The sequence below is a fragment of the Podarcis cretensis genome, assembly GCF_951804945.1.
Source record: "Podarcis cretensis genome assembly, chromosome: 12".
NCBI classification, from domain to species: domain Eukaryota; kingdom Metazoa; phylum Chordata; class Lepidosauria; order Squamata; family Lacertidae; genus Podarcis; species Podarcis cretensis.
The window spans coordinates 9826899-9854831 of NC_137181.1; the positions used below are offsets into that span (position 1 = coordinate 9826899).

The window sequence follows — 27933 nt, forward strand, 5'->3', positions numbered from 1 at the left end:
CAATGTGGTATCTACATGGGAAATCACAGGGTGAAGGTTGGAAAAAAGTAACTTTGCTGCTGTGGAAACCCCCCCCCCCCATTTTTCCCAGCACACACACACACACACACACACACACACACATATGCAAAGTATTGTATGAAGTAGCTTGGAATATTTTTAAAGGAAAGCATCAGAATTTTTCTGCCCCTCTCTCTCTTTTTATGTGTGGCTCCAGTGTGTATTTCAGGCCTGGAAAGAATACAGTGGTGCCCCGCAAGACGAATGCCTCGCAAGACGGAAAACCCGCTAGATGAAAGAGTTTTCCGTTTTGGAGGTGCTTCGCAAAACGAATTTCCTATGGGCTTGCTTCGCAAGATGAAAATGTCTTGCGAGTTCCTGCAGTTTTTTCCCCTTTCCCCCCCCTTTTTCTAAGCCGCTTATCCGCTAAGCTGCTAAGCCACTAAAAGCCGCTAATAGCGCTAATCCGCTAAGCCGTCAATGGGCTTGCTTCGCAAGATGAAAAAACTGCTAGACGAAGAGAATTGCGGAACGGATTCTTTTCGTCTTGCGAGGCACCACTGTATCTTAACATTCACGGACACCAGCATCACATTTCTAGGTGTGCAAGCAGTCGGAGAACGTTAAAAAAAAAAAAATACTTGCATGACGCACACACTGAATCATTGGTCTGTGGATGTGACAAGAGAAGCTTTTCAGGGTAACCTCTCCCCTGCACACCTATGGTGAGTCGGTAGTACCTCCAGGTAACCAGGAAAGGAACTTGTTTCTTTCTAATTGGAAAAAGGTGGCCTTTTTTGTGTGGGCTAAATTGCAAGGTTGGCAAAGATGGTTGCTGGAAGCTTTCCAGTGCCTGCCTAGTTTGGTTTTGTAAAATGAAATTTGGGGGACCAGCGTCCTAACTTCCCTCCCCACAAAGCCCCAAATTCACAGCTTTGCAGGTAGGGTTGACTCAGGTGCTACCTCAAGTTGGACTGCGGATTTAGCCCAGGGCTCTCTAGTGGCCAATCGCCACGCCTAGTATATTTCCGGAGCCAGTTGACTAGGGCGGGCGGGTGGAATTCTGTCCTGACCCCAAAGGAAACGTATGAGGCCAGACTATTGCTTCAGCTCCCCCAGTGCTGTCTGGAACTGGTATCTAGAGCAAGGTCTGCCCCATCCTGTGTCCACATCCAGGGTTTGAACCTTTTGCATGCATGGTCTGGCTCTCATACACAGACCTCACATGCCAGGGCCCGGTATTTGAAATCAGCCAGGAGCATTTTTGCATCTGACTACCAACGCGGGTGGCGCTGTGGGTTAAACCACTGAGCCCAGGACTTGCCGATCAGAAGGTCGATGGTTCCAATTCCCGCGACGGGGTGAGCTCCCGTTGCTCGGTCCCTGTTCCTGCCAACCTAGCAGTTCAAAAGCATGTCAAAGTGCAAGTAGATAAATAGGTACCGCTCCAGCCAGAAGGTAAACAGCGTTTCCGTGCACTGCTCTGGTTCGCCAGAAGTGGCTTAGTCATGCTGGCCACATGACCCGGAAGCTGTACACTGGCTCCCTCGGCCAATAAAGCAATATGAGCGCCGCAACCCCAGAGTCCTCCGTGACTGGACCTTATGGTCAGGGGTCCCTTTACCTTTACCGACCACTTGTGACCAAGCGAAGATGCCTGGGCACCTGGCATCTCCGCCATCTGGAGGTGTGTGCCTGGGGATCCTTGGATATGGACTGTTTAAGCACACAAGCAACACATCCTGTAGGAATCTACCTGTTATATTTTACCTGCGCAATCGGAATGAATTTCGGGAATCGAAATGCTTTCTCTGCATAGCCTGAGCAGGAGCAGTCAGCGTTAAGAAAAAGAGGTCAGAAAAGGCCAATATATATGCATACTCTCCCTGGATCAAGTGACTTTTCTTCTTTAAGCTCTCAAAGTTCTTCACTGAACTCAAGATGTTCCTCTCAACTAGCCAGATGTTTTAACTGAGAGTCAATCCCAGTCAGTCCATCATTTGAAAAATAAGACTTTAGAGCCGCCTTACCCAAAGAGAGTAATGAGGGACGCGGGTGGCGCTAGGGACGTGGGTGGCGCTGTGGTCTAAACCACTGAGCCTAGGGCTTGCCGATCGGAAGGTCAATGGTTCGAATCCCCGTGATGGCGTGAGCTCCCCTTGCACGGTCCCTACTCCTGCCAACCTAGCAGTTCGAAAGCATGTCAAAGTGCAAGTAGATAAATAGGTACTGCTCCAGCAGGAAGGTAAACGGCGTTTCCGTGCACTGCTCTGGTTCACCAGAAGCGGCTTAGTCAAGGTGGCCACATGACCCGGAAAAACTGTCTGTGGACAAACGCCGGCTCCCTTGGCCTGTAAAGCGAGATGAGCGCGCAACCCCAGAGTCGTTTACGAGTGGACTTAACTGTCAGGGGTCCTTTTACCTTTACCTGCCCAAAAATGGCAACTAGGAATTCTGTTTTGGCACTTCAACCTTGGTTTAAGGAACCTTTTTATTCCTAGCTTATATACAGTGGTACCTCGTGTTACATACGCTTCAGGTTACAGACTCTGCTAACCCAGAAATACTACCTTGGGTTAAGAACTTTGCTTCAGGATGAGAACAGAAATTGTGCTCTGGCAGCGCGGCAGCAGCGGGAGGCCCCATTAGCTAAAGTGGTCTTCAGGTTAAGAACAGTTTCAGGTTAAGAACGGACCTCCAGCATGAATTAAGTACGTAACCAGAAGTACCACTGTATCAGCTACCATTGCAAGCAGCCCGCCCTCGAGAGAGAATTCTCTTAATCCTCTGAACGTTTTCTTCGAGTGTGTTCTTGAAAGTGGTTCTCCCCCCGCCCCACTTCAGGAAACTGAGTGCTGTTATTTATGGCAGCAGGCTCTCAAAATAACTCTCATGTAGGTGGGTGTTAACACCCCAGAAGACTGGGGAGATGCGGGCGGGTGTTTTGGTGCCATCGACTCTGAGATCGCTTGTTTTCTCAGAGTACCACTCCACTGTAAATCATCTCTCTCTGTGCCCAATCTGAGCACCCACACACTTGGCACCAGCTCTGCAGACGTGAAGCCAGCTTTTTGGAGAAGGCTGCTGCAGTCTTGGCGGCTTGGTTGCAAAGGTTGCTCTGTAGTGTTTTGGCTCTCCTTTGTAAACACCGATGCCCAGAGCCCCCTGGCCAAATGTCCTTGGCTTCACTTTTGGCAAACAATGACCTTTACCAAATCAAGGCTGCCAGGCCTGGCAGGAGCTGACCTCGAAAGGTGGGCAAGCAGGAACCTGGAGCTCAGGTGTTCTCTGGGGAGGGAGGTGGGCTGTGGTTGCCCTGTAGTGAGGGGAAAGGCACTCTGCACGTGCCTCAGAGGCACCATTTTTCTGCGCGCTGCAGAAGCCGAGCCCTTTCGTGTTGAAAAAGGTTTCGGGTTATGTGAGCTTAAAATCGATCTCCGTTGATGAAGCGCTCTTTAGAACAGTGTTAGAAACTCAAATAAATGAGCTAATTGCCCGATGGCACCCTAAACCGGGGTTGTGGTCGCCACAATGGAAAGTCTAGATACTGTGTTTCTTTTTGCAATGGAAGTTGTTGTTGTTGTTGTTTCTATAGCACTTTATATTTTAAAGGGAAAAAATCTCAAAGTGGTGTAAAATACATTAAAACAAATCCGGAATAAAATGTATTCAAGCTTCAAGGAAGATAGTTCAGATCCTTCTCTATTTTGCTTTCCCCATATTTATTTACCTACTTAATTTATATAGCTGCCGCATAGGAAGCAATGTGGGGTAGTGGTTAGAGTGTCGGACTAGGACCTGGGAGGTCAGGGTTCGAATCCCCACTCAGTCAGGAAACTCAAGGCCTCTTGGCCTATTTCACAGGGTCAAGCTGGATCTTTGGCCTGATCCTGAGTTCAATGTGTTTACATTCGTCCCCCACCCCACAAGAAGCAACCTGAGCACCAGCTTCTTTATAGCTTTTCTCAGCCTGGTTGCTTGGAGAAGGCCATAACTCGCCATAGGCAAACAGCTGCTGATGCGCTTGTTCTGCAAAGCTGCAGGATTCTGCTCCTCTCTGACAGAATTGGAATTCACCTCTGGGGAAGCTTTCCGTTCCCTAATCCTGCAGAAGGTGGCTTTGCTAAAATATTCTTGAGAACCGAGGGGCAAGGTGTGTGTTCAGGCAGGTGGTATTGTTGTGTTTTTCTGGCCTCAGGCTCCCCTGCGAAACGTTTATATCCTGTGTACTAGGGTACTTCCGCCTTCTGAGTGGCTTAAATGAATCAGAAGCTTCCTTAGAGCTATATTACTCCAAAGTAACTTTGTTGTCACACCTCGGAGGTTAGCAAGCTTGTCTCTCCCCTTTTAGCCCCATCTCTCCCCCCCCCCCCCCCATTCCTTCCTGCACGCTTCAGAGATTTCCAGGAGAGCTAGCGGTTTCTGCTCAGTGCTTCTCCCCCCCCCCCCAAAAAAAAACTTGCCTTTTGTGCTCCACGACCTCCACCCCTCTTTTTTGAAAGCTGGATGTTCAGATCGGAGTGGAATGCACATCTGGGCTGAATATTTGTTAGAAAGTATTCCCAGGATAACGCCAAGTTGGCTGTGCCAAAGAGGAATTCCTGCGGGTTTGATCCGCTCCGTGATGTACTTTTTTGTTAACGGGGAAAAAAATGGGTTGTGGAGTGTCTCTTTTTGGTCAAAGAGATGAGTAGCAGAGCTGGAGCCCAGAACAAAATGTCAGCTTTGGCAATTTTGCAAGGGGAGATGAGATGCAAAAATCTGTTTCTATACAATACCAAGCTCAGTCTTTTCCACCCCAGCCAGATCCTTTCTACTTTTGTTTTTTAAAGACCAGTGTTTTCCAAATTATTAATAGCTGAAGAAACTTTTAGTTTGCTCTGAATTAAGATTGAAGGTGCTTGTGCGGTGATATCAAGCCACACTCTGCTCCATGGTGGCCCATTGAAATTGATGGACAGGCACATCTGTTTGGGGGTCTTCTCTGAATAATGATTAACGTTGCGCATCACTGTTAGACTCCCAAATAATTTCGGTTTTAGAGTACCTTAAAAAGGTCCAGGGGACGCAGGTGGCGCTGTGGGTTAAAGCCTCAGCGCCTAGGACTTGCCGATCGAAAGGTCGGCGGTTCGAATCCCTGCGGCGGGGTGCACTCCCGCTGCTCAGTCCCAGCGCCTGCCAACCTAGCAGTTCGAAAGCACCTCCGGGTGCAAGTAGATAAATAGGGACCGCTTACCAGCGGGAAGGTAAACGGCGTTTCCGTGTGCGGCTCTGGCTCGCCAGAGCAGCGATGTCACGCTGGCCACGTGACCCGGAAGTGTCTCCGGACAGCGCTGGCCCCTGGCCTCTTAAGTGAGATGGGCGCACAACCCCAGAGTCTGTCAAGACTGGCCCGTACGGGCAGGGGTACCTTTACCTTTACCTTTAAAAAGGTCCAGTAGTTTGTTTTGGTATAAGCAGCTGTTCTAGGTGTTTCTTCGGGTCCAATAGGGTCATACTCTCACCTGTTGCAGGTGGAGGGAGGCAGAATTGCTGCCCACACTCCGAGACGAGGTAGATTGGAAGGCCAGAGCAGTGGATCACGCAGAGTGGCGACGAGCCACCTCCCCTGGAAGCAAGTGCTTTCCACCCATGAGAGGATGTGGTGCTTGTATAAAAACCCCTTTCTGATCTCCTTTCTGAGAGCAGAAAGTAGGAAATCATAGATTTGGAAGGGACACCTAGGGTCATCTAGTCCAACCCCCTGCAAAGCAGGAATCTGAGAGACCCTGAGAGAGTAGTAGTAGTAGTTATTGTTACATGGTTTTATTCTTAAACCTACCTTCATGGCTTGCATGGAAATCTGGATTTTAGGCCTTAGCTGCAGTGCCCTTTTTGGGTATCAATTTCCTCCCAGTGTGGTGTAGTGGTTAGAGCGGTAGTCTTGCAATCTGGTGAACCGGGTTCGCTTCCCCGCTCCTCCACATGCAGCTGCTGGGTGACCTTGGGCTAGTCACACTTCTCTGAAGTCTCTCAGCCCCACTCACCTCACAGAGTGTTTGTTGTGGGGGAGGAAGGGAAAAGAGAATGTTAGCCGCTTTGAGACTCCTTCGGGTAGTGATAAAGCAGGACATCAAATCCAAACTCTTCTTCTTCCCACGTTTTGCTGCCCAAATGATTCAGGAGCCCTCGAAGCTTACAGAAGGGAATTTGGTTTGCTCCGATCTGGTTATTCCGGTTCAGATCTGACGCAACTGGTGCCTCGGGCCAATACATGCTCTGTTGTTTGCCCTCCTCTGGATTCTGCACCTGGTATATGCTTCGAAATGCCAGTCCTTTTCCTGAACGTCCAAAGCAATTCATATGTGCATTGCTGTGAGCACTACCTGGTGAACTCCTGGCTGAGGGGAGTCCGCTCCTATTTTAGCCCTGGACTAGGAATAGTCTTGTTGGACTTCAGCTCTCCCCACTGGCCCTGCTGGCTGAGATTAATAGGAGTTGTGTGGCCCAGGAAGATCTGGGAGGGGGCCAGGGACCAAGACTGGGGAGGGAGCAGCTAAACTGCACTTCCTTTCACATAATGTGTGAAGTTGCCCTCTGGAAACTTTACCTGGGCACCGTTCCAGTTCAAACTAATAAAAGCAGGGGCTGGCGGGGGGGGGGGGGGAGAGACAATGGGATTAATGTCTTAAGGGGGGGGAGCAGGGGAGAAAAATCTCCCTAAAAGCCTTTTCCACATTAATTACGAATAAAGCATTGCCTGATCTGTGCATATTGTATCGATGGTGCAATAAAATTGTGGAGATCGCTTCTGGCCCTTCTGTAGGGGCTCCTTTCCCTCTTAATCTACTCATTCCTTTTGGAGAGGGGGTATTTTAAAACTCTTCTCTCCATCTTTTTTAAAAAAGCAATATTGCTAGCCTGGGCTCACGTACAGATGGCCCTGGGCCCATGGTCTGTCTGCCCATGTGCAGAGTGCCCGTCCCCAAGTAGCCTTAGTTCAGCATCATAGTTCTGAATTAAAGGGCATAGATGGCAATCGTGGCTTGGGTAATAATAATAATAATAATAATTAATAATAATAATTTGTTATTTATACCCCGCCCATCTGGCAGGGTTTCCCCAGCCACTCTGGGCAGCTCCCAACACAATATTAAAATACAGCAATGCCTCAAACATTAAAAGCTTCCCTAAACAGGGCAAAACTATCGTATTCTTGAAGCCTGCCTTTATATGCAGAAACCCGGGCAAAGCAATTGACAGCCTGCTTCCCCATCTAGGATTCGCACAATTGATCTGCCCAAGTAACTCTTTCTGGTAGCCCAATCGGGCCTTTGGTGAAACAGGGATAGCTAATATATTTAACCCTTTAAATGCTATGGGTACCCAAGGCCAGTGCCCTTTGGTTGAGGGCTTTTGAAGGCTTGAGTAGAACAGTTTTCCCTCGGGAGGCTGTGGACTCTTCTTCCTTGGAGGTTTTTAAGCAGAGCTTGGGTGGCCATCTGCCATGGAGTTTTCCTGCATTGTAGCAGGTTGGACTAGATGACCCTGGGGGTCCCCTCCAACTCTACGTTCCTCTGATTCTATGTATCGCATTGGTGGTGTGTGTGTGTGTGATGTTTCTGCAGGGTTCGACTGCAGGTGGGTTTGGGAGGCATCTTTCCCCTACACAACACACACACACAATTCCTTGCAAGTAGAAAAGCAAGCAAACAAGGGTTAGAACCCGCCTCCTTGCTCTGCCAGATCTTCATTTCCACACACCCCGATAAATTTAAATAAAATGTTAGCACCTTCTCCCCACTCCTGCTTTTGCAATTTGTTGTTATCTACTTGTGGTTTTATTTCGGTGCCTGGTGCGGACGAACCGGTGCGTTCAGCAGCCCTGCTTTTGATTCCCCGGGTGAGTAATATAGCCTAGCTGCGATGCCTCATTTTGAGCTCCGTCTGGGCTCAGGGTAAACAAGCTGCAAGTTCAGCGGAGTTTGGGTGTTTTGAAGGGCTCGCGGGAAGAAGAGGGGCGCTGGGGGAAGTCTTGTTAAGGCTCGAGGGGTTGCTCACCCAGAAATCCTCACCCAAAATGTGCCTGGGTTCCTCTGCACAGACCAGCAGGCGGCCGAGGCTTGTCGGATGGCATTCCTGCAGTCATCCAAGGAAGCGCTTCCGCTCAAGGCTAGCCAGAGGCGTTCGGTGTTTTGTAAGGTGCTCAGTTAGAGCTGTGAGGTTGCGTGCGGTCCGGCTGATAATGGCCACCAAGCAAATGCAGACTAGGTCTCGGCCGTAATGCTGCTCAGTGCGCCGAATACTCAAAAGGTGTGAAGCGTCATTTGTGGGTGGAGCTTGCCCTCAAAGTGGGTGGGGGCAAACTGCGGCATGGAGATGGGCTGCCCCACCTTCCCGGTGAACATTGGTCTCTTGTTTTGCCTTTCAGCTAGTTTAGTGGACTTCAACTCCCATCATCCATGACCATCAGGCTGTGGATGATGGGAGTTGTAGTCCAGCAATATCAAAGGAAAGCCAAGGTTGAAGAAACTCTGGGAAATAAAGGGGGGGGATAAAATGAGGGTTTCTATTTAATATCGGGACGCGGGTGGCGCTGTGGGTAAAACCTCAGTGCCTAGGACTTGCCGATCGTATGGTCAGCGGTTCGAATCTCCGCAGCGGGGTGAGCTCCCGTCTTTCGGTCCCAGCTCCTGCCCACCTAGCAGTTCGAAAGCACCCCTAAGTGCAAGTAGATAAATAGGTACCGCTTTCTAGCGGGAAGGTAAACAGCGTTTCCGTGTGCTGCGCTGGTGCTGGCTCGCCAGAGCAGCTTCGTCATGCTGGCCACGTGACCCGGAAGTGTCTCCGGACAGCGCTGGCTCCCGGCCTCTTAAGTGAGATGATCGCACAACCCTAGAGTCGGACACGACTGGCCTGTACGGGCAGGGGTACCTTTACCTTTTATTTAATATCCTGCCTGTTTAGGGTCCAAACCTTTGTTGCCAAAATTCACCAGGCACATTTTGCACTTGGTGGCGCTGTGGGTTAAACCACAGAGCCTAGGACTTGCTGGTCAGAAGGTTGGTGGTTTGAATCCCCGCAACGGGGTGAGCTCCCGTTGCTCAGTCCCTGCTCCTGCCAATCTAGCAGTTCGAAAGCACGTCAAAGTGCAAGTAGATAAATAGGTACCACTCCGGCGGGAAGCTAAACGGCGTTTCCGTGCGCTGCTCTGGTTCGCCAGAAGCAGCTTAGTCATGCTGGCCACATGACCTGGAAGCTGTACGCCGGCTCCCTTGGCCAATAAAGCGAGATGAGTGCCGCAACCCCAGAGTCGGCCACGACTGGACCTAATGGTCAGGGATCCCTTTACCCTTTACCTTTATCAACCATTTGCGACCAAGTGATGATGCCCTGGTGCCAGGATGGGGCTTAATGTCTCCTCCATCTGCATGCCTGGGGGTCCTTGGATCTTGACCGTTTTTACACACCAGCGATACACCCTGTAGAATTCTGTCTGTTATATTTTATTTGCACAATCAGAACGAATTTCAAGAACCAAAAAGTTGTAATGAAACTAGGCATTCCATTTTGGTGACTGTTTAGGTGACCCTGGTTTCAGGAGCCATTTAGCACATAGCTTTATATATCTGACTTTCTAACACTGGCCACCACAATCAGGTGGCACTTAGCGATACACGTTCCACTGCCCTTTCATAGGTGTGGGGTGAATAGGCCTGGCTTCAGAAGGTGCCCACTTTGGACGTAAAATAGGGCTAAGTCAACGTGGTGCCCTCCAGATGGATCGCCAACCTTGCAGGTGGGTTGCCAAACTGTGGCCCCCACAGCTTGCTTTCCCTGGGAGAGATGGATGAGAAACAGATTTCTTTTCCTTTCCTGACTGTAATGGATAGCAGTACCAGTGACATGTCTAGGAAATGCAGTTGCAAACTTTGCTCATTTACCTTGTGAACTTGTGAACCGTGAAAGATTAGAGAAAAGTGTGTGCCGCAAGGGGCCGAGTCAGAGTGCTCTGGGGGCCGGATGTCACCTGTGGGCTGCCCCTGCAGCAGACACCTTTGCGGAGGTGGCTGGTTGGAGGACAGAGATTACATGCTTGCAAATTGCATGGGGAGCTGGGGAGGGGATGTTTTGAGCCAGAGATGGGGCTGGGCTTTTGCTTTGGGTGACAAATAAGCATTGATTCCTTGTGCGAGTCGCCCCCCCCCCTCGTTTTTCCTTTCCCCTGTTTCTGTTGAGCTGGTACGATTTGCACAGGAACACTCTGTCTCCTCGGTTGGCGGAACTTGTTCCAAAGGAGCTACAGGCCAGAAATCTCCAAAGGGGTTGTGGGTTTTTGTTTGTTTGGACAGTTGGGAAAGAACGAAGAAAATGCAGCAATCCAAACACCGCCGGCGGTTGAGTTTCGGGCGCACTCGCCCTGTTGTTCCAACGCTGCTTTCCCTCAACCGGGCGCCCTTCAGATGCTCTGCGCTACGGCGTCCATTGTTTGGGAGTTGTAGTCCAGCGCATATTAAGGGCGCCCGGTTGGGAAAAACTATTCTGATGGGAAGCAAATAGGGTTTATAATCCAGAGTGGATCCGTGGCAAACATTCCCACCCCCTGCATTTTCTGCTGTGGTCTGTTGCTGCGCCTGGGTGTTTTGTGTTTTTCCAGCGTTTTCCCACCAGGGACCTGCTCCTGGCTGCCTTCCCTGCAGATTGGCTTTGTTTAATTAGCATGAGCTAATACAGCGAGGGGCGTGCATTAAAGGCACAGGCCCCCCTTGCAGGCGAGGCATCGGGCTCCCTTACGGAGGAACATGTTGTGCTCGGATTCATGTTCTGGCTTTGTTCGCCCCCCCCCTCCTCCCGACTTTTGCAAGTCTCGACTACAGGAACACTCAGCTTGTCGGCAGCAATTAGACGGGAGCCAGTTTGGCTAGTTCCATGCGCTACAAAGGGGGGGGGTGTGCTTTCTGCTTTATTGAACATCTGCCCCCCCCATACCCTAGTCGCGTGGCCATTTTGAAACCGTAGCCCAGGCCTCAAAATTAACTTGGGAGGCGTGTCCTTTGGGCCACACACAAACCTAGCGGACCAGCCCTCTGGATCCTGGCTCCCATTGGCACTTTCCACTCAGAATGGCTATGTTTTCGTAGAATCGCAGTCAGAAGGGACCCCAAAGGTCATCCAGTCCGACCCCCTACTACTTCCACAGGGAAGGGGTCCAGCAATCTGTATTAGGCAGCCTGTCCCCCCAAAGCATGTTGTGGACGTGGTTGGCCACCCCAATGGTAGAAATGGCTTCTGTTCACTAGGGCTGGGCGATACCTGGTTTTCAACGTTGCGATGTATCACCGGATAAACATCACGATATACCGACATATCACAATGACTGGAGGAAAGATGGAGCTTGGTAGAGGCGCTGGCTGGCTTCATGGTTTTCCCCACGTCGTGATTTTTGCCGGCGCCTGCTCTTGCGATTCCCAGCCCCCGGCAGGAGGCCTGGAGGGGAAGAGCTGAGCTGATAGAGTTAACAGGGTTTGCAGGAATCAAGAGATTCTAACCACTGGTATACTGTACAGTGGTACCTCGGGTTACAGACACTTCAGGTTACAGACGCTTCAGGTTACAGAATCCGCTAACTCAGAAATAGTACCTCGGGTTAAGAACTTTACCTCAGGATGAGAACAGAAATTGCGCGGCGGCAGCAGGAGGCCCCATTAGCTAAAGTGGTACCTTAGGTTAAGAACAGTTTCAGGTTAAGAATGGACCTCTGGAACGAATTAAGTACTTAACCCGAGTCACCACTGTATTCAGAAGTATGCTACCTCCCGACAGTGGAGTGACCACCTAGCCATCGTGGCTAGTAGCCACGCAGAGCCGAATTCTCCATAGGTTTGTCTAAACCTCTTTCAAAGCCACCCAGATTGGTGGCCATCACTTCATGGGATGATGATAATGAAAGTTGGGAGTCCAGCCACGTCTGGCAGGCAGTACACTCATACCTCGGGTTAAAGACACTTCAGGTTGCGTTTTCTTCGGGTTGCGGACCGCCGAAACCCGGAAGTACCGGAACGGGTTACTTCCGGGTTTCGGCGGTCGCGCATGCGCAGAAGCACCGAATCGCAACCTGCGCAGACGTGGGTTGCGAACGCTCTGGGTTGCGAACATGCATCCCGCACGGATCACGTTCGCAACCGGAGCGTCTACTGTAGTTGAAGGAAGTTGTTCTGATTAGCTGTAGCGCCCTTTGAAAAGCTGCGTGGCTCACAGCAAACAGCACGACAGATTTCTGTCTGTCTCTCATTTTCTCGCCGTGTTTTATGGCAAAGCCTCATCCCCAGTGTGACCCAAAAGATTGCTCGGTCATTTTCCCTTTCTTCCTCTGCTTTCTCTTCAGTTATATGAAAACCTCTCGCTAACCATGACGGGGTTGTTAAAAAGAAAATACAATGAACTGGAAGACGACGCCCCCTACTTCTCCTCATCTTCCTGCTCGCCTTTCTCTTCCTCCTCGTCGGCGTCTTCAGGCTGGGACTCGGACGAGGAAAACTCACGAGGAGGAGGAGGCATCAAACCCAGCTTGGCCTTGAGCTCCGATTTCACCCGTAAGTATATTCACTTCTTACGTTACACCTTCTCCTCCAAGGAGGATGCGGCAGCCAAATGCAGTTCTGCTGCTCCGTTTTTGGCCGCACAATGATGCTGCGTGGTAGGTTAGGCTGTGCGAATGAGTCGTAGAGCTGGAAGGGGACCACAAGGGTCATCTAGTCCAACCCCCTTGCAATGCAGGAATCTTTAGCCCAACATGGGACTCGAACACACGACTCTTGAGGTTAAGATGGAGTGTGCGAATGTCTGAGCTGCCCAAAGCCATCCACTGAGCTTCGTGGTTAAAGTGGGGTTTGAACATGGTGTCTCTGTGTTTCTCACTGAGTACTCTACCCACTACTCCACACTGCCTCTCTCTAATGTGAACTTTGCATTGGCCCAAAGTTTTTTGCTTCTCTTCTGGAGTCTGCCTATTTCTGCCGGTTTGGAAGCTCGCAATATGTTTGCATAAACCTTCTTTGTGGTAGACTTGGGACTTACCTTACGAGTTGCCTGTTTACACACGTGAAACGGAAATGGTTGAAGTGATGGTGTCAGGCAGGTATGAAGGAGGAGGGGAGAGGGCAGAAAGTCAGCTTCAGAAGTCCTGGAAGAGCTTTGAAAGTATTTGTCGGCCGCTCTTGATAGGATTGCAGGGCAGTTCCCTACCCAAAGGGAAGGAAAATTGAGTTTGCAGTGGGTGAGAATCCTGCATTTTGAGAAATGCTTCTCATGCTTCTCAAAGCATGTTAATTCAAATTAAGTGATTTTTTTAAATGTTAAAACGAGCAATTAAATGTTGACAAATTAGCTCTGGGCGCACACTTTAAAAAAATAAAAATAAAGAATTAACTAGCTCATTGAATACAAGTGGAATTCAGTTACGGGCATTCCAGTTTATTCAGCAAAATATCCAGTGTGCTAAATTAACATTTTCTGGCTGTCCTCAGCGAAGGCTTGCAGCTTCCTTCCCCTCCTGCCATTAATAATGGCTTCCAGTTTTGCATTTTTCACTAAACCTCTCCACGGACTGCACCTAACATCCTGCAGAGATGCTCTCTGCTGCCCTTCCAGAGAAAGGCAATCGTTTTAATCGGTAAATCTTGTACCAGACTGCTGGGACTGTTTTGCTTCTGAGGTCCACTTAGGCGACGCTTGCAAACCGGCTGCCGTCTCCAAATGCCTTGCAAGTCTTGTAACAACAAAGAGGCTTTCTTTTTGTGTTCTGGCTTTTGTGCGGCAACAATGAACTTTCTGTGTTCTCCTCCTGGCTTGTTTGGAGGGTGGAGAAAGGGGGGAAGCATTGCAAACCATTCGAGGGATGACTGCAAATGCTGAAGTCTGATATTAACAAATATTTAACTTTATTTCTCTCTCTCTCGGTAATATGTATTTATATATTTTGACATTACTGAGCAGAACCGAGAGAGACGTGCCAACTGACTGGCAGAGGGGAAAAACCTTTGGATAAGCTGGCAGAAATCAAAGTGAGCTCTCTGGTGCATCACTCCAAGGGCTGGCTCATATGTTTTGACTCTTAATGGGCCACTAGATGTGCAGAAGCTTCAGTGTGCCTGTGTTGGTCACTGTCTGTAACAGCTATCACCGGCATCTGCAATGGAGAGCTCTCTTCTGGCCTTCATTCTTGCTCACCATTGTTGGACAAGAAGTGCTTAGAGCAAAAGAAAAATCGTCCCCATCTGAACTGAGTCCCAAAGCCATTTTCTTGAACATTCTGGGTGGGGTTTTTTTGGTAACGTTTCACAGGACTTGTGAAAGTATCTTGCTTACAGTGTTTAAATGCATGCATACATAAAAAGGTAAAGGGGCCCCTAACCATTAGGTCCAGTCGCGGACAACTCTGGGGTTGCGGTGCTCATCTCGCTTTATTGCCCGAGGGAGCCGGCGTACAGCTTCTGGGTCATGTGGCCAGCATGACTAAGCCGCTTCTGGCGAACCAGAGCAGCACACGGAAACGCCGTTTACCTTCCCGCTGGAGTGGTACCTATTTATCTACTTGTACTTGACGTGGTTTTGAACTGCTAGGTTTGCAGGAGCAGGGACCGAGCAACGGGAGCTCACCCCGTCGCGGGGATTTGAACCGCCGACCTTGTGATCGGCAAGTCCTAGGCTCTGTGATTTAGACCAGAGCGCCACCCACGTCCCTACATGCATACATACATACATTAAAAAAAAACCCATCTGGTTTGCATTTTTTTAAAAATACATTTGGGGGTTGCAAAACTAGCCGTAGTTCAAATTGTGCAAGCATTGCGCATCATCTCAGCTTCTGGAAGATTGCGGACACCTTGACTTTTTTTGCAAGTAGGATCAAGGTTACAGTACCTTAAATGATGACCAGCATGCTTTCTGTCCCTAGCAAAGCACGCTTGGTGGGGAGGGAGGAGGCAAGCTGAAAACTGGTCACTATAGATACTACATTTTTAATCCTCTGCCTGCAGATTCCTGAGCAGCTGTTGAGCTCCATTTCTCTCCCCCCCCCCCCCCGAGAGGCCTGGGAGCCTCATTATTTAATATAAGGAAGAGTTGTGCCAGTTTTTAAGTAAATGGATTCCAGATCGATCTGGCTAAGCCAGCACAGACGTGTCTCACAGATGCACTTAGATTGGTTTGACCCCTGCGTATCTCCATTTAATTGAATTCAGTAAATTGCCATCTTAAGCTAAACTGCTCCAAGCTAAGCATTGCGACATTATTCATAGCGGACGGAGAGCCATTTTTGCGTGTGTTTTATTTATAGCAACACCCCCCCCCAAAAAAAAAAAAACAAGCAAGCCTTTTTCTCTGTGATTGGAGATGACTGTGAGTCCACCTTGGGCACTGAGAAATCAGTGCAGGGTATTCCTTCAAGTTGCCAGTGTTGGAAAGGAGTAGCTCAAAACCAGGACAGGAGTGTGAAGTTGTTGAATCTGCAGCCCATCTGCATAATTTGGCATCGCAGGGTGGATTTGCATGCTATTTGTGGAGCCACAGCAGGTGCCAGGCCACAGCTGGTGGCGACGCAGGGCTTCCTTTGCGATTGTCCTGGAATTCGCAGCCCCGGAGATCCCAAAATGGCCATCATGAGGTCTTACAGATGACGGATGATGGAGTTGGCAGCCTCTTCCCACGCGGTTTTTGAGTCTAGGATAATGTGGGGTGCGGGTCGTATCCTGCCGTGGCACTTTAGGGGGTGGGAGGGCAGGATGGGACATGGCAAAGACGATATAAAACTTGTGGTTCCCAAACTTTGCATTAACTTTTTACAGGGTTTTTAAAAAATCATTTAAAACAGCGAGAGGGACAACTGAGGCATATGCTAGCAGTTCACTGAAAGGGTGATCCCACATTGTTAGTTTTTAACTTTATTAAATATACCGGTATATCCCGCCTTTCCTCCAGGAAGCTCAAGGCAGAATACAGTGGTACCTCAGGTTAAGTACTTAATTCGTAACCTGAAGCTGTTCTTAACCTGAAGCACCACTTTAGCTAATGGGGCCGCCGTGCCGCCAAAGCACGATTTCTGTTCTCACCCTGAAGCAAAGTTCTTAACCTGAAGCACTATTTCTGGGTTAGCGGAGTCTGTAACCTGAAGCATATGTAACCCGAGGTACCACTGTACACGATAATCCTCCCTGCTTCCTATTTAACCCCCACAAAAACCCTGTGAGGTAGGTTAGGCTGAGAGACAGCAACCGGCCCGAGGTCACCCAGCAAACTTTGCGGCTGAGTGGGGATTTGAACCCAGCTCCTAGTCCGACATGCTAACCACTACACCACACTGGCTTTCATGCACTTGCTCTGTGGTGCTCTTACCCAGAAGAGGGGTGTGTGTGTGTGTGTGTGGCTCAGTGGCTTGCTGAGTGCAAGTTTAAGGGGGAGGTAAAATTCGAACCCAGGACACACAGCTGGTGGCAGCGCTTTCTTTATTTCCGCAAGAACCCCTGACTTTGCAACCACTTGCCACCCCCTGTGAGATTCTGCAGGCTGCAATTCTGCATTTCCTGCATGTCTTGGTGGCATAGCTATCAACGTTTCCCTTTTTGAAAGGGAAATTCCCTTATTCCGAATAGTATTTCTCACGAGAAAAGGGTAAAGTTGACAGCTATGCTTGGTGGGTTTTTTTAAGCCTCTTTTTCATTTGAATTTGCATTAGGCAGAAGTACCTGATTGCACGGTAAGGTTAAACATTAAAAAGAAACCTCCCCCAATATATATATATATATATATATATATATATATATATATATATATATATATGCATGCATAAAACGCATCGTGCAGGTGCTTTAAGATAAACCAGGCACTTGAGCTAGCCATGTTTACATTGGGATCACCTGCCTATGAAAAGGAATGGCTTTGCAGCTGCTTTTAAATTAGCCCCTGGAGATTAGGCTTGTAGATTTACAGTTCCTCCCAGAGGGCAGCAGAGGAAATGTCCTCAAACCAGCTGTTTTGATGATCTTGTGTTCTCTCTCTCTCTCCGCTCCTCGCAAGAAGCTTCACCAGCAAAACTGTTTGGGTGTCTGTGTTTCCTTTTTAAGTAAAGTGGGCGGGAAGGCAGGGGGGAGAAATCTGGTCTGCAAAAAAAGCCCCACCCCACCCCGACTCCCTTGGCTTGACAGTGCGCAGATGGTGCGCTTAGACGGCCGGAGTAACGTGCAGTGAATATTTCATGTCCCTGGTTGCTGTCGGGGGAAAACACGTTTCCTTGAGAAAACTGTCACGAGCCCAGGGAACGCGGCTGCGTCTTGCGGAATCTGCTGGCTGCAGGACGGCATCTGGGGGGGGGTGTGGGGTGACGGTGCAAAGTCTCCCGGCCGAAATGAGAGCCAGCGCAAATGTGCAGCAGCGTATAGAACAGACTAGGGGGCGGGGAGAGAGAGGGACACACTGTAATATTTCCACATGTGCCTGGGCCGGAGGCAAAAAATTGTCTGGCTTGCATTTAACAGCTGAACCTGCTGGATTTTGCACCTTCCAAAATTATTATTATTATTATTATTATTATTATTATTATTATTATTATTATTATCATTATTTATACCACGCCCTCCTCAGCCAACGCCGGGCTCAGGGCAGCTAACACCAATAAAATTTCAGTAAAAACATAATAAAAGAAAAAGAAAAAAATTAAAATACAGTGGTACCTCAGGTTAAGAACTTAATTCGTTCTGGAGGTCCGTTCTTAACCTGAAACTGTTCTTAACCTGAAGCACCACTTTAGCTAATGGGGCCTCCTGCTGCCGCCGCAAGAGCACGATTTCTGTTCTTATCCTGAAGCAAAGTTCTTAACCTGAGGTACTATTTCTGGGTTAGCGGAGTCTGTAACCTGAAGCGTATGTAACCCGAGGGTACAACTGTACAGGTTAAAATGCAGTTTAAAATGCGGCCTCATTTTAAAAGTCAAAACCATAAGGGGAGGGAAACACAAGGGTCAGACTGAGTCCAAACTGAAGCGAACCCAGACTCTGCCGCCCTCTGAAATTTCCCTCCTCCTGAATTTGGCCAGCGCAGTTCTCCGGCCGAGCTAAATGCGCATGTTCATAAATTTACGTATGTCGCAGAGGATAGCAAAACGAAAAGGCACTGCTCATGGGGAAATGGCTTTTGCAAAAATGTGTGTGCAAGTTAGGAGGATAAAATATGGATGGGTTTTCATGAGAACTTGTTCGTTTTGAGAAAAACTTAAGTGGAAGTGTGGAGAAGAACTGAGCTTGAGAAACTGAAACGGTGATTGATAGCTCTGCCCTTCCTTGCCTAGTTGCAGTGGGTAGAGAATTGCAGACCAGACTCTTTGCAGAGAGGTCCCGCGCTTTGTCTTACTTGCAGACCTGGTGATGTTAACGCTGATCTACCTTGCAAGGTTGTTGTCAGGAGGATGGAGAGCATGCATATGAAAGGCTTTGGACTCTCAAAAGGCTGAGTAAGGGTGTCAAGAAGATGAAACAACAACATAACGGATGCCTGCTCTAGATGAGCTGTCTTTTCTTCTGTTTTAATTTTATGCATGGGTTTTTCAAGGCAGTTGGTTAACTCTTTTTTAAAAAGCCGCTTTGAGAAATTTAGTCAAAAAAAAAAAAAAGCGAAAAACCCAGCACTTCATTTTTTAATAAGAGAGGCAGTATTGTTTAGTTGTTAGAGTTTTGGACTAGCCCCAGCCAAACCTAGGTTTGAATCCTTATTGTAAGGAAAACAGTCCCCTCCCCTTCTGTTATCGCCATCAGAAACTCTTTACCTTCAACCCCCAACACTTGCACCACTGTGTCTAATTGCAGTGATAATATAATATTCCTGAGCAGCTAGATTTCTGCTTGTGGGGAAATGGTTCCTTCTCCCACCCCCAGCCTGTCTGTTTTTGGAGTCTTGTATTATTATTATTATTATTATTATTTATTGAATTTATATACCGCTCTATGCTCAGAGGTCTCTGGCTGGTTCACAGAATAAAATCAAAATATAAAACCACAAAATACGTAATCAAAATAAAAACAACAACCCGATACCCCCCCAAAAAACCCACATTTTAAAAGGGCGTAGGATGTCAATCAAATCAACCCAAAGGCCTGGTTAAAAAGGAACGTTTTTTTGCCTGGTACCTAAAGGTGTATAATGAAGGCACCAAGCAAACTTTCCTGGGGAGAGTATTCCACAGATGGGGAGCCACTGCAGAAAAGGCCCTGTTCTCAAGTTGCCACCCTCTGGACCTCTCAAGGAGGAGGCACACAATGAAGGGCATCAGAAGATGATTGTGTCAATGAGTACTTTTACTATGTAAATAACTTGGTCTTTTTTATTATTATTTCTTTGTTTCTTATCTTTGTTACTTTATTTCCCCCCCCTTCCTTTATAAATTTTCTATTTTATATAATTTTCTTTTTTCTACCTGTTAAGAGATAGTACGTAATGTTTGTAGGACATGCAAATTTTTTAATGAATAAAGAATAATAATTTAAATAATAATAATAATAATAATAATTTCAGGGTCCAGGTAGGTTCATATGGAAAGAGGCAGTCCTTGAGGTATTGCGGTCATGGTGAGCTTTTGTTAAAAGGCACTTCAGGTGTTGTAAACTGTTTTCCCCTTCTTGGTTTTTGAAAAGGCAGGTTTCTAGCCCTCGATGGTACAGATAGGAGATGGAAACAGTAAAGATTCATTCTCTCTTGATACCCTATTCTCGGCCATTGATTATGCACTTTAAATGACCCATTGCAGCAAGCGCTCACCTCGCTGCTTCTTCTTTCCCTCTTCCAGCCACCTCCATCCTGAAGAAAAGCAAACGGTTGAAGCGCAACAACGTGGAGTTTGACCGGGTCACCGTCTTCTACTTCCCGCGCTGCCAGGGCTTCACCAGTGTGCCCAGCCGCGGGGGCTGCACCTTGGGCATGGTCAGCAAGCACGGCTTCTCCCGGGAGTTCACACTGGCCGAGTTTTCGAAGGAGCAAGAGGCCGTCCGGCGGGAGAAGCTCAAGGAGCGCTTGAAAGAGGAGAAGCTGGAAGCCCTGAAGTGGAAAGTAAGTGGTGGGCGTGCAGAAGACTGCTCTGAGTTTTTAACACCTCTAGCTGTAAAAGACAGCAGGTGTCATGAGCCAGAGTCAGGTCAGCGATAAAAAATAAAAAAAAATCAGTGTCCATCAAGTTAACTTCTTATTCAAAGAAACCAAAACAGCGCAGGCCTAGTGATCCTGGCAAGTCTTGCGCCAATGAGGCGGTTTCAAGGACTGAAGTTTCCTGCTTTCCCACAGCTCTCTGAAATAATAATAATAATAATAATAATAATAATAAATTTATTTATATCCCGCCCTCCCCAGCCTAAGCTGGGCTCAGGGCGGCTAACAATAAACTCTCTATCCCCAGGAACCTCATTATTATTATTATTATTATTAGAAATTTACTTATTTGGTTTTTCAGATTAAAATTTTACAGTCACATATCCAACATACAACATAAAAACCAAGATTCCAAGGAATCTCTTGGACTTCCCTACTCCCCTACTGTTCATCATTTCCTCCTGCATCTTTTACAATAATCCAAATCTTTTCTCTTTCCGTTGTATCCAAAATTCACCATTAAACTACAAGTGATATTCCAGTCCTACTAACGATTTTAACTGTTTAGAATGGTCTTTAAGATATGTTATAATTCCCACCCCCCCCCCCCCGTTCCTTATTAAAAAATTAGTCTTCCTGATTTCTGATTCTTCCGGTCATTTTAGCCGTTTCGGCATAAGCCATCAGTTTGACCTGCCATTCTTCTCTGGTCGGGAATTTATCTTCTGGCGGTTCCCTCGCTATGAGAAGCCAAGTTACAAGGAACCAGGCAGAGGGCCTTCTCAGTAGTGGCGCCTGCCCTGTGGAACGCCCTCCCACCAGATGTCAAAGAGAAAAATAACTACCAAACTTTTAGAAGACATCTGAAGGCAGTACTGTTTAGGGAAGCTTTTTAATGTTTAATAGGTTATTGTATTTTAGTGTTCTGTGGAAGCCGCCCAGAGTGGCTGAGGAATCCCAGCCAGATGGGCGGGGTATAAATAATAAATTACTATTATTATTATTATTATTATTATTATTAGTATTAGTATTAGTATTCTTTCCATCTCTGGAAAGACTCCGTCATCTTGCCTCTCTTTGCTCTGCCCTCTTCATACCCCTTCTGGTTCTGGGGAGGGAGGGGAGCTGGCTGCAGCAGGAGAGGGAGACTCCCTGGAGTCTTCAGTAGTTGGTCTGATCTCTGTTTCCTGGCCCTCCTCCTTCCAGCCTCTGATTCTGGACTGCTCTTTGCCCCAGACTCACTCAACCCTGTTGCCTCTTCAGCTTCTGATAACACCACCTTCCAATCTTCTCCCTGTCGTCCCACCACCAGTCCTGAGCCTTCTTCCCTTGGGGGTTCCCCAGCTGGTGCCTCCCCCCATTCCTCTGCCTCCAGTCTGTCCTGGATGGGTGGTTGGAGATGTGAAGTTCCTTCTCTGCTGGAAAGAGCAGGCCAGCCTTCTTCAACCGGGCATCTGCCAGGTGAAGTGAACTACAATCTGTGCTGGCCAGGGCTGATGGGAGTTGTAGTCCAAATCCCTCTGAGGGGCACCTGGTTGAGAAAGGCTGGCGTAGACAATACTGGTCTAGACAGACAACCTGATCTATGCAGTGGTTGCTGATCATTGTTGCCTCGCCTATTAAGCAGGGATTTCTGATTCCATTACCTTCTGTCGCCATTCTTCTACTGTTGGTGTTTGCTGCTGTTTCCAGACCTGGGCTAGCAGTCACCTCGCCGCTGTTGTTGCATATAAAAACAGTTTCTGGTCGTTCTTGGAATATGCAGAAATAGCCAAATTAAGAGGGAAAATTAGACAACAGGGCGAGGAAACATTTCAAAAAGAATGGGGAAAAATTATGTCGTATATAGGAAAGAAGATGAAATGGGGAAACCAGTAGAATTGGAAATAAACCTCATAACGGGAAAGATTAAGAAAAGTGATGGATAATGAAAATAAGAAGCAAAATGTATAAGGAGATTAAGACAACTAACAGTAGTTGTAAATAAATAAATACAGACAGACAACAAGAATTGTATAAACAGGAGGATTTATTTGTTTATGGATATACTATGGACAAATATGGAAAATGAGTAGCAGTATACAAAATGGATGAAAATAATGTGATAAAATTATATGTGATACATAAAACCAGAAGAAGGAAGGAGGGAAGTCAGCGCTTAGGAGCAAATATAAATGTAAAATGCAACACATTATGTGTATGTGGAGTTTGTAACCGGAAAACTAATAAAGATTATTTGGACAACAAGGAGGGATTTCTGATTTCAAGATGACGGCCGTCATGCTTCTGCTTCTTACACAAGTTTTCTCTGCGTTTCTCCAAACAGCTCACCATGAATGGTACGAAGGAGTCGGAGGAAGCCAACCAGCTCACCACAGAAGACATCTCTGACGATGACATCGACGCCAGTGCCACCGAGCTGGAAGACGGCTTCTTCCTCCAGCCATACCCGGCCAAGAAGAGGCGAGCTCTGCTCAAAGCCATGGGCGTCAAGAAGATTGACAAGGAGGAGAAGCGGGAGCTGCATAGCATCCGCCTCTCCCGGGAAGACTGCGGCTGCGACTGCCAGGAGTTCTGCGACCCCGAGACGTGTAGCTGCAGCCTGGCGGGCATTAAATGTCAGGTGTGTGTGAGGAGGGGCCTTCTTGGCCGGGTTACTTGCGGGAAAGAGGGCTTACTGGACCCAGTGTGGGGAAAGCGGAGATTGCCCTGGGAGAAACTGGTCTTCCGCTGCTTCTGATATGTTGGGCTTGAGAAGGAATAATAATAATAATTTATTATTTATACGCTGCCCATCTGGCTGGGTTTCCCTTGCTACTTGGGGCAGCTCCCAACAGAATATTAAAAACACGATAAAACATCAAAACATTCAAAACTTCCCTATACAGGGCTGCATTCAGATATCTTCTAAAAGTCAGATAGTTGTTTATTTCCTTGGCATCTGGTGGGAGGGTGTTGTACAGGGCGGGAGCCACTACCGAGAAGGCCCTCTGCCTGGTTCCCTGTAACCTCACTTCTCGCAGGGAGGGAACTGCCAGAAGGCCCTCGGCGCTGGACCTCAGTGTCCGGAATGGTATAAAGAGTCGAGGTCAGAAGCTTCAAGACGAGCAAAAAGCCTTGGAGGATGCTGAGATGAGCAGCTGCTTTTGCCCAGAGGGCAAATGGGAGACGGCAGTTCTCCCACCAAACAGATACTGGCCAGCCTTTCCACACTGTTTTTGTTTATCGATTTATTTCATTAATAAACCACCCTTTATCAGAAGATCCCATTTCAGCTTTAACAGGCCATAGATTATTTAATGGCCCACAAGCATAGGCAATGAGGAATGTTTTTGCCTGGCGCCTAAAGACATGCAATGATGGCATCATGTGAGCCTCTCTAGGGATACCATTCCATAGACTGGGAGCCACCACAGAAAGGGCACTGTCTCGTGTTGCTACCCTCCCGGCGAGTGTGGACACAGAGAAGTTTGCAGCTCCACCTTTTTCCTATGTGCCGAGCTGGGCATAGGTGCAAAAGTAGCCACCTTATACTCTATCAGGCCAGTTTGACTATCCAGCCCAGTGTTGTCTGCACTTACCTGAACGCGACTGACACCAGGCGGGGACACCTTCAGTCTTCTCTCTCTGGCACCTGCTTAAAATGTTACTGCTTAGTTGAGCCTCTCCAGACATGTCGAAGTCACAGGTGTGTTGGCAGCTGTATTAAAACACAGGGAGTGTTTGGGTGTTATTTTAATTACTTATTTGTGTTTTTATCTTGTATGGTTTTTATCTTGTGAACCACCCTGTGATCTTTTGCTGAAGGGAAGTGTAGAATTGTTGTTGTTGTTGTTGTTGTATTTATACCCTGCCTATCTGGCTGGGTTTCCCCAGCCACTCTGGGCGACTTCCAGTACAGTGGTACCTTGGGTTACATACGCTTCAGGTTACAGACTCCGCTAACCCAGAAATAGTGCTTCAGGTTAAGAACTTTGCTTCAGGATGAGAACAGAAATTGTGCTCCAGCGGCACGGCAGCAGCAGGAGGCCCCATTAGCTAAAGTGGTGCTTCAGGTTAAGAACGGACCTCCGGAAGGAATTAAGTACTTAACCCGAGGTACCACTGTACATATGCAAACATAAGGAAACATCAAACATTAAACACTATCCAATACAGGCTGCCTTCAGATGTCTTCTAAAAGTTATGTAGTTCTTTATTTCCTTGATATCTAGAGCGTTCCACAGGGCAGGTGCCACTACCGAGAAGGCCCTCTGCCTGGTTCCCTGTAACCTCACTTCTAGCAGTGAGGGAACCACCAGAAGAATATCAGCACAGCACTATTAAAAGCCCTTTTCTTAATTTTTTGTTGTTGAATAAAACAAAGAGAAATGCATGTGTCAGACTTGACAGGCTAAAAGCAAGCAGTTGAACCAGTTATGAGCAGGTCCTTTTTAAAAAAATAAAAAGTCTGGCTTAAAGGTAGAGGCCATATGACTAACATCTAGTCCTTCTGCTCCCCAGATGGACCACACATCGTTTCCCTGCGGCTGCACGAAGGACGGCTGCGGCAACACAGAGGGCCGGATCGAGTTCAACCAAGCCCGGGTGCAGACACACTTCATCCACACCATCATGAAACTGGAGCTGGAGAAGAACCAGCCCAGCCCTGAGCGGAGCCCGGAGCCTGAACCCCTCTTCCGGGACCGGCTGCTCCCCTTCGGGTGCCCCGTGGGCAAGACGGCGTTTGAGGAGAGGACGGTGCCGCTGGTGCCCGCCTTCCAGTTCAGCACGGACCTGGAGGCCATCGGCGAGAACAGCTGCAGCAGCGACATGACCGACTCCTCGGTGTCGTCCAACCAGAGCGAGGACCTGGAGGAGCCGTACGAGGCCGTCCCCTCCGAGAAGTCGCAGTCGGACGTGGACGACGACGGCCTGGCCCGCATCCTCCACTTCAACGACTCCGACACGGAGGACGACAGCAGCGCCACCAGCAACTGCCAGGACAACCTGAGCTCCTTCCATCCGACCGGCTTCTTCAGCGTGGACGTGGAGAACCAGTGCGCCTCCGACAAGTTTGGCTCTGGCCACCCCCTAAGCCATTCGTTGAACATCACGGGGTGTTTGGACGAGAACGCCAACCAGGGGGTGAGCTGTTTTCTGGAGGAAACTTTGCCTAGGGCTGCCCAGGCTGCGGGCGTTCCTTCCTGTGCCTCCTCTTCTTCCTCCTCCGCCGTCGCCTCAATGGAGCAAGGCTCAAGGAGCTACATGGATCTGAGCCTCTCCTCGGACTCTCTGGATTTCTTCCAGTCCTTCTCAGACTACAACCTCGGACCCCTTTACAATTCTTTGAAGGAGTACGAGAACCTGGACAACTTTTCGGCGCTGCAGCTCCAGTTGCCGAATTTCCCCAGCTTGCCCCAGCCCGGGGATCAGAGCCCGTGCTTTCTGGAGTCCCTCATTGGCCTGTCCGAATCTGTCCCAGAAACCCCTGCGCCTTTTACAGACAATCAGCTCCTAGAAGATGCCATTAAGTCCTCTCTCATGGAAACAGTGAAGGTTTAAATGCTTTTGGGGGGTTTTTTTTGGAAAAGCCGAGCAGGGGGGAAACCCCCTCAAGAAACTGCCAACCCCTTCCCGGAAGAGAAGGAAATGCTACGTCATATTTTGTTCCTTTTTTTCAGATACTTTGGAGGAAGACAAAACAAACTCTGCAGCTGCAATCGGTTTTCTTGCTGTTTGTGCAAAAAAAACTCGGCGTTGGGGGTGGGGAGCGGGTGGAAGACAATTTTTTGCTAAACACAATTTACCTGCATTTTGTATTTTGGGGTGGGGGCACGTAAGGGAGGGGGCGGGGAAGGACCTCGTGAGAAATGCATTGCTCGTCCACAAAGCACCTTCTGTGAACGTTTTCAAATGTTTGCAGATAATTTTCTCAAGCTACTTTGGGAAGTCTAAGTATATATAATTATATTTATTGTGGGGTGGGGTGGGGGGAAGGATTTGCTGAAGAGTTTGCTCTTGCTTAAATGGGAAGAGGTTTACAAGGAAGCGGAATAAATAACACAACACACACTATTATATACATAATCCCCCCCCCCCATGCCCTCTATTTATTGCAAACCTCCACAGTTTTCAAGTCGCCTTCGAAGCTTGAACTGAGTGCCGAATCTTATTTAAATTAGTCATACCTCGGATGTATTATGTGCACAATCATTTTTTTTTTGCATAATATATCTGTATTTATTTATTTCGTGTTCATGCCTGGGTAGGACTGTGGTTTATCAAGGACCTGCAAATAGCCCAAGCCTGCCTCAATGGGTCACTTGGTTCGGGTGCCCCATTTTCCCCTCATGATTAAAACACTGAGGAGTTGTTATACTTTCAAGTATAATCCCCCATCCCCTGTCTTTTTCATAAGCCCCATATCCAAACCATTCTGGGCTTCTAAATGGAACTTCTCAGAACTTTAGTCATCTTAGGAGAGAGTTGAGAAGACTCCTTGAGAGATTCCCTAGCCCCTCTTCTTGGATCGGAGAGATTGTGGACCTTCTGGGTGTTGCCAGACTAGGACTCCCATCATTGCTGGCTTGGGCGTGATGGGAGCCAGGGAAACTTCAAGAGTTATGGGGCTCCATTTCTTCCTTAGTGGACCACAGAGGTTACTATTAGGAGGTCTGTTTTTAAATCTGTGCAGTAGCTTTGCAGTGCAGATATGAATGGGGAAGTGGGGAGTGTCGTTGCCACAAACGGTGCAAGTGAACGGGCCTCTCTCTGGGTCACACACCTGCGGTGTAGGAGAGCCTTTGAATTTCTGAGCATGCAGCACATTGGCTGCTGCAGCTGAGCATGAAAGACACTCTCCATGCATCACTGCCGCGCTATGTGCCGCCCGTACTCTCCATGCATCACTGCAGGCTATGTGCCGCCCATACAGCGTTGCACCACAAGCTTGTATGTCGCTATAACCATTTGAAAAATGAAATCACAGTTCCGTTCTTTTGTGTGCGATGTCCATAATTCTGCCAGGGGCAATTATAAGGAGGCCGGGAACTATGAAGAGAGAGAGAATAGAATGAACTATTTAAAGAAGAGAGAGGAAAGGTTAAAATGGTGTGGTAAATTATTTTGTAATTTATTTAATGTCCTTAAGGATTTGGCCATGAGATTTTTTTGATAGAACCAATGTGATCTATTACTATGCTGCCTGAATATATAGAGGAACCAATTCTGGAGCTGCCAAGGTTGCAATTTTTTTTAGAGGAATGGAAAGAGCAAAAATTGCAAAAAGGGGGGGGTGCGGTGGGGAGCAAAAGACTGTGCTTGCAAGCCTCAGGGTGCTTTGGGATATCTTTGGGGGTCTTAACCCACAATCTTTAGCCAGGCCACTCCAGTTTCAGTACAGACTGCCCATGGCGCTATTAGCAGGAGAAGGCAGAATCATCCAGATAAATTGCGCACCTTTTCTTTCAAAGATTATTCTCTAGTGAACTAGAATCCCACTTACCGGAACAGGTCAAAGATGGTTTTCACTAGAATTCCCTTAGGCCATGAAAAGTTAACATTTAGGATTTTGTTGGTTAACCTGATGGTTGGGCCTAGTGGCTGTGCTTTGGGTTTTTGTGTTTGTTTTTTTTAAGTGGCCTAAGCTTCGTTAATGGAAATAGATGGAATTCTTGCCTCTCCTGAGATTGGAAGACCTGCACTTTGACCTCCCAGAGATGTACAAAGCACCCGGAATTCCTTCCACATGGGAACCTTCTGGTTGGAAAGACTTTGCCCCATCTGGTCTATGCAAAGAGGGGTTCCCCCCCCCCCCTTTAACAAACCTGCGTGGTAGAGAGAAAA

The 27933-nt window shown here is 48.0% G+C and overlaps 1 protein-coding gene across 1 annotated transcript; it reads left to right on the plus strand.

Annotated features, from left to right (window-relative positions):
* On the plus strand, window positions 1-27719 carry CSRNP1 (cysteine and serine rich nuclear protein 1). The gene is made up of 5 exons (XM_079946815.1): window positions 1-36; window positions 12365-12572; window positions 19811-20070; window positions 22433-22729; window positions 24610-27719. The coding sequence occupies exons 1-5, from the start codon at window positions 16-18 to the stop codon at window positions 25648-25650; spliced, it is 1827 nt and encodes a 608-aa protein (XP_079802941.1). The 5' UTR covers window positions 1-15; the 3' UTR covers window positions 25651-27719.
* Window positions 27720-27933: the final 214 nt, after the last annotated feature.